General features: G+C 40.2%; 1 protein-coding gene across 1 annotated transcript in view; it reads right to left on the bottom strand.

The window, feature by feature from the left end:
- Positions 1 to 352: 352 nt before the first annotated feature.
- Positions 353 to 13,206, bottom strand: part of LOC127433348 (reticulon-4 receptor-like 1) — a 178,641-nt gene continuing 165,787 nt past the window's right edge. The window contains exons 2-3 of the mRNA XM_051685162.1: positions 7,836 to 8,287; positions 353 to 3,232 (exon numbers count right to left, since the gene is read on the bottom strand). Of these exons, the coding sequence (XP_051541122.1) occupies positions 2,351 to 3,232; positions 7,836 to 8,287 (1,334 nt within the window). The 3' untranslated portion in view covers positions 353 to 2,350. The remainder of the gene's footprint in view (positions 3,233 to 7,835; positions 8,288 to 13,206) is intronic.

Below are 13,206 nucleotides of genomic sequence, written 5' to 3'. Positions count from 1 at the left end.
TCCCTAAAGAAATTATGATCAAATTATAAAATTTAATTATTTCTGGTGGGGGGTAATTGGTGAAGTATATGCAGTCCAGAATGCAATTGAGAGATTGTTATATCTGGCCAGCTCTTTATATTCAGAATTTAAATACACTAAATGATTCAATGTGATTCATATAATGCAATGTTTATGGGGTAACTGTATTTGGTCCTGGAAACTAAAGCTCTGTCTTTTATAATCATTTCCATCCTTAAAACATTATCTGATCTCTATACTTCAGTATTTTCCCTCATATGTTGTACATTTGCATAAGGAAAAATACAGAATCCAAACAGAATCACTCATAAACAACAGCCATGAGCGGTGAGACCACATTTCTCTTTAATGTTCTTTAGAAACAGCTTCTGAGTCTGGTGGTGTTTGATTACAACAGACGGAAAGTTGGAGTCATAAGAGGAAAGAAAGGGAGGAAGAGAGATAAAGGACATACCAAAGAAGACAATAGAAAGGTGTTAGTATGGTGCTCTTAGTATGTCAAAAACTGCAGTATGTCAGCAAACAAATGTAAAAATAAATAGTACATGAATACAAAATAACTTCCTCCTTCCCCACAAATGGTGACATACAGTTCTTTTTTTGTTGTTGATGAGTGACAAATATTCTCAAACAATTAAATGTTCACAATGGATATGTCAAAATGTTTTCAGTTCACTTTTATATAAATTCCAAAGGTAGATAGTCTTTCAAGGGGAAGTAGTGGGAAAGTGCTATTGCTCCACCTGTCCAAAAGGGGGCTCTGTAAAGTTTCTTTGATAATTTCTCAGCTATAGAATTCAGACATTGTTTTTTTTCCTTTGGCTCAACAGCAGGAGGGATCAGAGAACGTGAGTGACAGATGTTTCTTGATGTACTGCAAGGATCATTCTGTTACTACTGTAGAATTACAGTGTCCATTCTGGCTCTCTAAATTAATGCCCTTTTGAGTCTTCCTGATAAAATTTCCTGACTGTACCATGTACAGATCTTAAAGTCAACATAAAATAAAAATTCTTTAATACACAATCCTGGTCTTATTGTGAATAATACATTGGTGCATGTTACTCCAAAAGAAAAAAAAAGAAAAATACTTCATCAAACTGTAATCATTTTGTCCTCTAAAACAACTTTCTTTTTTGCCTGACATCACCAAAGTTATTTTTCATCCCCTTCCAACCATCTGTTATTTAGAGATAGTTTTTCACAACCAAGTTTTGCCCTTCATTCTTTTATCAGTGAATATACTGTTTCACTCTGAAATGTCACATTATGGAAGTGAAATTAGTTGCAAAAGCCGTTTCACATTAACCTTGTTAGGTTAGAAAGTAGCAAACTATTGCAACCAAGTGATAGATAACAGATTATGCTTTTTGGACGAGCTTCCCTTGACCTTTTCATTTCTTTAGAAAAATGTGTCCCTCTATTTTTTATTTAAAATACTATCCCCAATGTTCAGTCAATAAATATAGAACACAGACAGACACACCCAAACCCAGAGCCATCATATAATCCTTCGTACAACTCTATTTTTCTCTTAGTGACCTCAGAGTACCAACATAGCAGCTTTAGAACAGTAGACTCAAATGTGCGAATATTGCAACCAGAACAATAGTTAAAAAATGTAGCCTATGTAAAAACCTTAAAACACCTAACACAATACCTCTCTTGTGTGCTTAGCATTTATTTTGTCACATGCTAAAGGTGTTAACTACCCTCCCCCAGAAACTATTGAGAAACACATTAGCGCAGCAGCTCACATCTGTACGTCTGCCTTAATGGTTTGTTTATGAATTTGGCTCACACTTTTCCCCCTGCTGAGAGCCTGGGCCCTAGCCTGTGTACAAGTCAAAGGGTAGGGCAGGGACATGAAAGTTTTAATGGTACTGATCTTGACCAGTTGTAGAACTGAATGCACTTAACAAATGCAGATAAGATTATCTTCTTCTGTATTTGTATATGCTCTGTTTATAGATCAAGTTAATCTATCAGGAGCAACAGGATATAAAGAGACAGGGCCCACGATTTTGACCCAGGTGTAAAAATAGTGGAGGGATACGATTGAGGATTCCATTTAGTGTCTTGTCTCTTTCTTAAGGTCCTCAAACCCTAGAGTTTGTTTTAGTCTCTGGTTTTATTCAAGGCCCGGAAAGTTCATACAAGTCCTCTGTTCCTCAATATGGGCTCGCCAAGGTATCGCACACTTTGGTTCACATGTACATACATACACTCGTACGCACACATACACACATTCACACACTTAAGAGTTAGGAGCCAGAGTAGACAGAGGGCTGACTTTACGGTAAAACCATTAATACAGACTTCCACAAGCTCAGCGGAAAATAAGGGCAGTGAGAGACACCAATAAGCAAACATGGATGATGTAATAAGGTGCCAAGAGGGACACCACCCTGCTGTTTGCCCTTTGCACACCACTAGGGGGCCCCACTGAAGTCCGTGGGATGCACTTGTTATTTCTTCTTGGCTTTGACAGGTCATATTTTTCATCAGACTCCTTATTGGCTAACTCCTTAAGGTTATACACCTCGTTCTGACCATTACCCTTGCGGCTACGATGCCTTGTGCAGTTTCTGTTGCGGCCAGATTTGGGCGGTCGGGGCAGAGGTGATGGGGAGGTGGAATAGTATTGATCTTGATGTGGCAGATGAGGATGATGATGATTGTGTGATCGGTGATGATGTTCTTTCTTAAGTGATACCCCTACATCCCCTTGGTTGCTGGATTTGCTCTGATGGAGGGACTCTGAGCCCGTACAAGAAGGTAGATCTTCTTTTGTCAACCGCTTTAGATCCTTTCCTGCCAGTTCTGGTGGAGCCACGCATTCTAATGCAGAGGTTGAGCCACGGAAGCGCCGTAGCCAATCCCAGAGTGGCACGGCCTTACAGTCGCACTCCCAAGGGTTGTCGTTGAGACGCAGGTACTCCAGTGCAGGTAGTTGAGCCAAGCTCTCGGCTGGTAGCTCAGGTAAAGAGTTGTTGAACAGGTAGAGGGTTGTCAGGCGACGCAGGTCATGGAAAGCCTGTTTATGGACCCACTGGAGTCGGTTTTGATGGAGTAGCAAGCGATCTAGTGCCCCGAGGCCACGGAAAGTGTTCTGGTGAAGGCTCCACAGGCGATTTCCATGCAGAAATAGGTGGCTGAGATTGAGTAGATCAATGAACATGTCATCCTCGAGAAACTCCAGCTGGTTGTTCTGTAGAATGACAAATAAAGCCAGTCAGCTACAACCACAGAAAAACACCAAGTCACAGATATGAATATACACAGCACCTTGACTAAGGTACCATATCTAATCATGCAAATGTTTCTGTTTCTTCATAAAGGCAGTTCAAAGATGACTCATAAAATTGCCAGACCTTGAATCTTGATACTTTATCCATTTTAGATATATTAGATTTCCCTCCTTTTTCATCTACATTTCTCATATCATAAGCATATTTTTGAAAGCCCAAAGCACTCTTAATACATTGTTTTCTCAGAGCACATCCCTTAGAGTAGAGAAGTAAAAATACTTTAGTAAAACTTTACAATAAGGTTGCATTCCTTAACAAACTAAAAATGGACACTACTTTTTCAGCACATTAATATTGGTTAATGTAATTTAAGCACATAGCATACTTAAACTCAAAGGTGCATATATTAATATTTGTTAAAGGGATAGTTCACCCAAAACTCTGGCCACCATTCACTTGCATTGTGTGGACCTAAAAGTCTTCGTTTGTGTTCTGCATAGGACAGAAAGCCAGACACATCTGGGATGGCATGAGGGTGAGTAAATGATGAGAGAATTTTCATTTTTGGATGAACTATCCCATTAATGCATTATGAACAAACAATACATGTATAAATATGTATAAATTAACATTCATTGTTGGTTCACGATCCCGAATGCATTTACAAATGATAACAAATAGAACTTTATTATTTAACACATAACTAACAATGTACAATTGTATTTTCATGAATTAGCATTAACCAAGATTAATAAATGCTGTGGTAAAATATTGTTCAATGTTAGTTCATGATACCTTATGCATTAACGTTAATGTAACGACTCAGGAGAGGATGGAGGATCTAAATGCAGTGTCTTTAATAAAAGAAAAGTAAACCAGGTACCTCAGAACATGAAACAAAACACAGGGAACAAACGTATAGAGTAATACATGAAAAGACTGACAAAGGAAACAGGGAAAACAAGGGCTTAAATACACAGGGGCAAACAAGGGAACGAGGAACACCTGTGGAAACAATCAGGGGATAACCAACCATAAAATGAAACTACAAAAGTACTACAAACTAACAGGAAACAGAAACATGGGAACTAAACAAGAATTAACAAGTCAATACAAAAAAAAAAAAAAAAAGAATCTGACAGAGCCCCCCTTTTAAGGAGAGGATTCCAGATGCTCAAAAAACAAAAACAAATGGTCCATGGGGTGTGGGGGAAAACAGGTAGTTCAAGGGGGCGCAAGGGGAGCAGAGGAATAAGGCAAAGTCAGGAAGGCTTGAAACCAAGGCGGAGCCGGAGGGATGGAGAGCCAGGGTGACGCTGCAGGCTCTGAGGACCAAGTAGACCAGAGCAGATCAGGCGGACGGCCAGGAGACCAGAGCAGATCAGACGGACGGCCAGGAGACCAGAGCAGATCAGGAGGAGTGAGGAGGCCTGGGAGGCAGCCGCAGGGCCGAGACAGGGTCAGGAGGCCTGGGAGGCGGCCTCAGGGCAGGGACTGGGTCAGGCGGCGGAGCCGCTGTAGGAGGAGTCTCTGGGGGAGTGGGCAGAGCCACTGGAGGAATAGTCTCTGGGGGAGGGGGCGGAGCCGTGGGAGGCTCGAGACAAAGAGTCCTGGATGAATGGGAAATGACCTCTGTGGTCGCGAACATGGGAAGAGACTCAGGAACGACCCCTGTGGTCGTGGGCATAGGAGGAGACTCAGGAACGACCTCTGTTGCTGTGGGCATGGGCAGAGACTTGGAAGTGACCTCCATGGTCATGTACATGGGAAGAGACTCGGGAATGACCCCTGTGGTCATGGGCATGGGAGGAGACTTGGAAGTGACCTCCATGGTCGTGTACATGGGAAGAGACTCGGGAATGACCCCTGTGGTCGTGGGCATGGGAGGAGACTTGGGAACGACCTCCGTGGTCTTGTACATGGGAAGGGACTTGGGAACAGAAACTTTTTTCTCTTCCTCCTCTGGATGGCCGAAGTTGGCAACGCAGGCTCTGGGACGGACAAGGCTGGCAACACCGGCTCTGGGACGGACGAGGCTTCCAGCTCATTGGCCATGGCAGGCGTGGGCATTGACTCGTTGGCCGTGGCAGGCGTGAGTACTGACAAGCTGTGAGGAAGGGTCTTTGTGACCCTGTGCACCCACATATGTGGTGGATAATTTAACTTGGAAACATGGGCCGCAGGAGGCTTGACTATGACATGGTGTGGAGTAGACTTAAACTTGGTGGTGACATGCTGTGGAGCAGATTCAGGCGTAGCTGCGACATGCCGTGGAGCAGGCTGAGGTTTGACTGTGACATGGTATGGAGCAGGCTGAGGTTTGACTGACCTGGTATGGAGCAGGCTGAGGCGTTGCTGTGACATGGAGTGTAGCAGACTCAGGCGCGGAAGACTCGGAAACCAGAATTGAGAGAGGAGGATCCTCTGAAGCGAATGTCTCTAATATTAACTCCACTTATTACTCCCACATATAATCTCCAGTCTCTGGCAATTCCCTCCACTTGTGAGCTATGAGTCCAATCTGATACAGGGATTTCAGGTGGGAATCCGTAAATCCCGTGTATCTGGCGACGGTGCTAAACAGATGAGAGTATTCCCTAACTGGTAAGTTCGCTTGGCTCAACTGGATAAAGAACGCTGCTAGATCCATTTCGGAGGGGTCAGTCTTTCTGTAATGAGTCAGGAGAGAATGGAGGATCTAAATGCAGCATCTTTAATAAAACAAAAGTAAACCAGGTAACTCAGAACATAAAGAAACAAAACACATGGAACAAACATACAGAGTAATACATGAAAAGACTGACCAAGGAAACAGGGGCAAACAAGGGAACGAGGAACACCTGTGGAAACAATCAGGGGAAAACCAATCATAAAATGAAACTACAAAAGGACTACAAACTAACAAGAAACAGAAACATGGGAACTAAACAAGAATTTCAACATAAAAGTCAATACAAAAAAACAGGAAATATGTGACAGTTAACAAGTAGAACCTTATTCAAAAGTCTTACTTTTTTACTTTAAAAAAAGATCCAATGTGGTCCTAACCTTTGTGGTTCATCTTAATGATTATGTTCTTATTGTTTGATGCTGTTATTCTATTATATAGATCTTTTTCTGAGAGAATAATGAACTACAATAACATTTCCTCATGAAACCACACTGAGGTCAGTAACATTTAAGCCCCACACGTAGTGTTCTTTGTAATGGTACCTAAAGAGTATGTTTCCCTTTTTGACATTTTCACTAGACCAAAATATTGTCTTTGGTCATATTTTTATTGAAGCAAGATGATTTGCTGCCAAGACTGCAAAAGATATTGGACATTTTGAGCAGATCTTATCTGGGTTTACTTGGCAAGTCAGATGATTCCTAAGCAACAGTTGCAACCGGGAGCACTACCAGTCTAAAAAAACTGATATCCATAAAGAAGGCATTTTTTGCTGTCATCTAAATGGTTTTGTATCTGGTCAGCACAACTGTGTCAAGCCAAGCGTTTTATAAATTCACACTCAATTTGGCTGAGGAGGACTAAATATTACAGTTGTGCTCAAAAGTTTGCATACCCTGGCTGAAATTGTGAAATTTTGGCATTGATTTTGAAAATATGACTGATCATGCAAAATCACTCCTTTTATTTAAGGATAGTGATCATATGAAGCCATTTATTAGCACATAGTTGTTTGGCTCCTTTTTAAATCATAATGATAACAGAAATCACCCAAATGGCCCTGATCAAAAGTTTACATACCCTTGAATGTTTGGCCTTGTTACAGACACACAAAGTGACACACACAGGTTTAAATGGCAATTAAAGCTTAATTTCCCACACTTGTGGCTTTTTAAATTGCAATTAGTGTCTGTGTATAAATAGTCAATGAGTTTGTTAGCTCTCATGTGGATGCACTGAGCAGGCTAGATACTGAGCCATGGGGAGCAGAAAAGAACTGTCAAAAGACCTGTGTAACAAGGTAATGGAACTTTATAAAGATGGAAAAGGATATAAAAATATATCCAAAGCCTTGAAAATGCCAGTCAGTACTGTTCAATCACTTATTAAGAAGTGGAAAATTTGGGGATCTTGATACCAAGCCAAGGTCAGGTAGACCAAGAAAGATTTCAGCCACAACTGCCAGAAGAATTGTTCGGGATACAAAGAAAACCCACAGGTAACCTCAGGAGAAATACAGGCTGCTCTGAAAAAAGACGGTGTGGTTGTTTCAAGGAGCACAACATATACTTGCTGTGTATATATTTACACAGCAAGTCAGATCTAGCAGAAAGGACGGACTCATTAAAGTAATAGTTCAACCAAAAATTAAACCTCTGTCATCTTTTACTCACCCTTATGTTGTTCCAAACCTGTTTGACTTATTTTTTTCAGTGGAACACAAAAGAAGATGTTAAGCAGTATGTTAGTCTCAGTTCCATACAATTATTGTTGTCATTCTGCCAAACATTTCCTTTTGTGTTCCATGGAAAAAAGAAAGTCTGATGGCAAAAGAAAGTCAAATAACAGCATTTGAGTGCACTGAAATGATTTTGAGTGTGTCACCTATGTACCTGTAAATAGAGGTACTGCAGGTTGTGCAGCCCCTCAAATAACCCAGCGGGAAGACTGATTAGGCCACAGTGGTATAGATGCAGAGCATGGAGTCGAGTCAGGCCCTCAAATGTGTCAGAGGCCAATGAGCGGAGGTGGCGGTTGTCCCCCAGATCGAGCTCTTCCAGGCGGGTGAAGCCCATGAACGTGGAGGGCTGGATGTATGAGATGTTGTTGGAGTACAGCCAAAGCATGGCAGTGGTCGGGCTGAAATGGCCCTGGAGCAGTCGCTGGATCTTGTTGTTCTGAAGAAAGACACGTTCGCTCTGGGCAGGGATTCCCTCCGGAACCACCTGGAAATTGTGAGCCTGGCAGCTCACCGTGCTGGGAGAGTCGTAGCAGATGCAGTGATGGGGACACGCCTGGGTTAACTCTAAACCACACAGCACCAGGAGAAACTCCAGACCACAGCCTATGGAAAGAGAGAGATAGAAATAAAACAGAGATGGTTAAATGAGATCAGTGGAAATTTCCCTCCTGAAAAGACCAGCTTAGACTAGCATGAATTTCCATACTTGTTCAGACTGGTTTATGTTGGTTACCCTTCTAATAATAAATAAATGTAAGCTGTTTTGCTGGTTGGACTGTTCTGTTCACTTTTTTTTAGAGGGATTCTGAGCAGTCTGGGAGACCAGCTTAAACCAGCTAAGACCAGCAAACCATCTTAGTCTGGTTTATGGTTGTTGTTTTTTTCACACTGTGCTGGTTTTGTGCTGGTCTACCTGGTGATCCAGCATTGCCTATAGACTCTCACCAGTAAATCTTAGCTGGTGAAGCTGGTTGACCTTTGCTAGTCATGCAGTGCACCAGCATCCCAAGACACAATATATGCTGATGACAATCATTTCAGCAGGGTTATCTCATAAAATACTATCAGTCCAACTTAATGTTGTGATGTAGGGCAGCAAGGTAACAGTATAAATGGAAAGATCACCAGAAAGCACTGATATTAATATAGATACAATCTCAGTGCACCCATCTGAAACTATCTCATCTGAAAATATAATCCACCTTTAAGGTTAGAAACTTTAAAAACTGAAAATCATTGTTAAAGGTTACAGAGGAAACGAACATAAACACATGAACAGTTCAGTGTGTGCATGTGACAAATAAGCCCTACACTACAGAGAACCAAAACCATAAATAAGAACATGCATGCATTTCTGAGGGAGAAAGAGAGAAAGGAATAAGAATGAATCATAAAACCGCTCATGAGGATGAGGTTGCGATGAAGGGCGCTGCTGTATAAGTGAATGTTAGACTGGCTTAGCATTGACGTGGCTCTTTGATGTTGGTTTGAAATGGGAATGAGAGAGAGCGAGAGTTAGATTTGGACGTGCACCACTGTGGGACGAGTTTCGAGGAAGAAATGGAAAGATGGAAATGACGAAGAGTCATTTGGGTGGCACAAGAGCTAAAAAGGATCAGTTTGCTAAGAGAGAGAGAGAGAGATTAATATTGACATAAAAACTTGCAGAGAGCTGAGTGATGTTGTGTTCTACAGGGTATGACACTGATATAAAACATTCTCTATCTCTCGACAGAATATGTGACAGGCTGTCATTGGTGTCTGTACTGTATATCTAATTATTTATGTATTTATTTGAGTTGCTGGCTAAGGCAAGCATCACTATTACTATTGCTCATAATTAGGTTTAGGGATTTGAACACACCCCTAAAACCAAGTAAACCTTGGTGCGTAAATTGCCCCACGCTGTTTGTGCTACACCTGAATGATACAGCAAATTGCGCGACTTGTTGAGAAGTGTGCTTTTACTACTCTAAGAGATTTGACTTACGATTTTTGCCTGGCAGGCAATCAAATGCGCAAAAAAAAAATCCATTAGGCTTACATTGGAGGAACCATTTCTAGGAACCAGAATATCTTTAAGACTTGGGGGAGGGCACTTTAGACTTGGTCTCTCCTAGCAACTCTCTAGTATCCACAGAGCAATGTGCTTAACACCCAGAACACTCTAGCATTGTGGCATGAACAAGCACATTCTTCCAAAAATGTAAAGACACTTTGTTTGCGTTTTGCACCTTAAACGTGTTTGGAAAATGTCAAGACAGCTTTATCATCCGGCCAGATGTGTTGTATTTTGAGTCGTCAAATTATTATTGCGTCAAATTATTATTAACACAAATAACATTGTGTTTTTGTAAGCTTATACTCATCTCCTCAGTATACACACTCTTGACAGATGACCTTTTACCACCAGGCTTTATTTAAAATCATACCACAATGCCTAATACAGCATGAAACTGCACATAGCCTCAGTTGACATATGTAATCCTTTGCGTTCAAATGTTTGCATTTTTGTTTGACACAGGACTGCTTCTGTTACCTTTGTTCTTTCTTTAAACTTTATTACAGCACTCCAACAATCAATAGTCAATAAAATTATACTCTTTTTGGCTGGCAAAATGAAGTGTATTCTTCTGAAAATAAATGATGAATACACAGCTCTATTGCTGCAACAATTAATTGAATTTGTCTGATAGGATTCTCTTTATTTGATTATGAAAATGGACTTGGGCCAAACCAGAGCATGCGGATCTTTATCTCTATCTCTGCCTCAGCCTTTTCTATGCGCACAGACACGTACTGCACATAATGCAGAAGAAGAGGAAGCAAGCATGAATACGGCCATTTAGAAGAGTTAGATTATTAATGCTTAAATAAAAGGTCAAAGCACGTCCTCTTCCCTTTTTTCCTCAAGGCCGCACTTGCAAATGAAAATTTATTTGAGTATCAGTTCTCGGGGTTACAGAAAGGTTAAACAGAGCCCTTATTAAAGACAGCCTGACATGGCCTTTCCAACATCATAGTACCTACTGGCGAGAAGCATTAGTATCCATTAACTGTTCCGAAGGATTTCAAACAGAATGGATTTTGTTTAACCCTTTGGGCAAAGATCATTATTTTCTCGTAATAAAGGCTCAGGATTGCATTGATTTGCTTAAAGGTGGTGTTTTAGCAAATCCTTCTAAAGGCAATGTCATGATTGAATTTCCATTCAATAGTAATTATATCTACATGCTTATTGTTAATTTTACCTCACATATGTTGGTGGTTTTTTGCAAGTCAATTTAACGTTTGCTAAGTAGTGGGCCAGGTCTAAACAGAGATCGCCTGTTTATTCAGTCAGAGAAAGGAAGCATTTTAAAAAGTGCTTTCATGAAATCAAGCATATGCCAGTGCGGCTGAGCATGGTAAACGCATTATTATTTTCCACAGATCGCCACAAATCCCTCCCTATCCCTGCCTTTTGCTTGTTAAAAAACTCCATCACTTTATCTATCCCTTTTTTAATGTTCATGTTACACCCCTCCATTTCTCAATATTTTCTTTTAGACTGGATTTCAATTATTTGAAATCTTATCAGAATGATTTTACTGTTAGCATAGTGCCTTGTTAATAGAGGTTGACCGATAGTGGATTTTGCCAATACCAATAACTAAGGTGGTGGAAAAGGTAGATAACCGATTAACCGGCAGATATTTTTTTATTTATAGATTTATACAATGTTAAAACATTTTCTTAGTCTTTCCATATTATGTCGGGCACAGACACAGAGTCCGAAATGAATAAAGTCCCAGATGCAGCTTATTTTTCAATCAAAATCCCAATAATAACCAGAAAAAAATGAAGATTTTGTGCATAATGCGGGACTTTTAACTATATACAAACCTGAAACACACCGGGGACTCTTATTTTGAAAGGATGGAGACTTATCTGTTACCGTTACAATGCTCTATAAATAACTATTCACCAAATTAAGCTTTTTAAAGCCTATGTATTCCCCCAAATGAAGAGTATAAAGTATGAATGAATATTGTCACTGGGTTTGTATTTCAACTCTAAAGGGTGCTGTTATACTGTAGAACCAAGCCGTTCTAACTGTAGAATCCACCAGTGCTGGCCACAGAGGAACATGGAGGAAATTTAAAAAAAAATTTTCGCTGATACCCAATAGTTCCAAAAAGCACCTATCAGCACCGATTAATCATAAAACCGATACATTAGTCTACCTCTACATGTTAATTATGTGAAAGAGTGTGTGTGAGACATATTTTAAGTGTATTTTTATTTGTGATCATTTGTTTGTATCTTTTCGTTGGGAAGGCATTATGTCGAAAGACTTATTCAATGTGGTAACACTGTATCTGTTTTGGTTGTGTATTTTGGGGTGGGAAGGTTTAGTTTTGCATGTCTGTTTTTCCCCTGGATTTTCTCCTCTCTCTCTCTCTCTCTCTCTCTCTCTCTCTCTCTCTCTCTCTCTCTCTCTCTCTCTCTCTCTCATTCACCCTCTCACTCTAATCACTACCAGGTGAGAGCACTAATGAGGAGTTCTCCTGATTGGTCTGGCTGTGAACTGATGGAGGATAAAAGCTGCTTGAACGCTTCATTCCCTGTCTCCCCTTTCCTGGCTCAGATGTGTTGTTATAGTGTCTTGTGAATTTGTTTTTATATTGCTTGAGCTTGCATTTGTTCCTGTTGAGTGAACTGATGTTAAAAGGTGTCCAAGTGTGCCTTTGACTGATTACATTAGGAGCATTTGTGCTTGAACTTTTCTTTTCTAGGAAAGTTGACTCCTCCTTTAGGAATTTGTGAGCTTTTGTTTATGTTGGCCCTTGCCTCCTTCTGAAGCCTTTTTGCCTCCTTTCTCATTTAATATTAAATAAATGCCTTATTTTGCTTTCCAAAAACATGACTATTTTGAGTGCTGGGATAAGGTTTTCCCAACCTAGACTGGAACTAATCATAAGTGTGCATTCCCATTGGAAAGAGAAATCACAAGTGAGATCTGTTCAAAATATAAATTGGTCTTTGTTAAACAGCAATGGGAATAAATGGCGAATTTTGCATTCAGTTATTCTCCTGCTTCTCAGATTTTTCTTCTAAAGCCCTAGTAATCTCAGACTTGTCTCCTCTTGAGTTACAGAAAAGATGTCACTAACTGTGCTTAGATTTTCAAGGATACGAAAGTCTGCAATCAAAATCAGAGATCAGTATACTCCAACATTTCTCATCAAATTGTTCAAAGACCAAATTATCTGAGCTATGCTATCAACTTTTATTGTATAGCACTATATTCTAACTGTATGTCAATTGTCTCATTTGTTTCTATTTTTATTTCTTATTTTAGGAGAAACATCTGAGAGCAAGTTCAATAACTGAATTAGGCCATTAGGCCTATTTCTCCTGAAATTGAAAGAGTAATTTTATTCTGGGTTTATGTGCTTGTTTATTGTTAATTGAATTGGATATGCCCAAATGCCAAATTACACACAGATCTTTTGCCCTCTCTTTTCTACTTCTTCATA

The sequence above is a fragment of the Myxocyprinus asiaticus genome, chromosome 43 (genome assembly GCF_019703515.2).
Source record: "Myxocyprinus asiaticus isolate MX2 ecotype Aquarium Trade chromosome 43, UBuf_Myxa_2, whole genome shotgun sequence".
Lineage (NCBI taxonomy): Eukaryota > Metazoa > Chordata > Actinopteri > Cypriniformes > Catostomidae > Myxocyprinus > Myxocyprinus asiaticus.
This window is presented reverse-complemented; position numbering and strand designations above follow the sequence as displayed.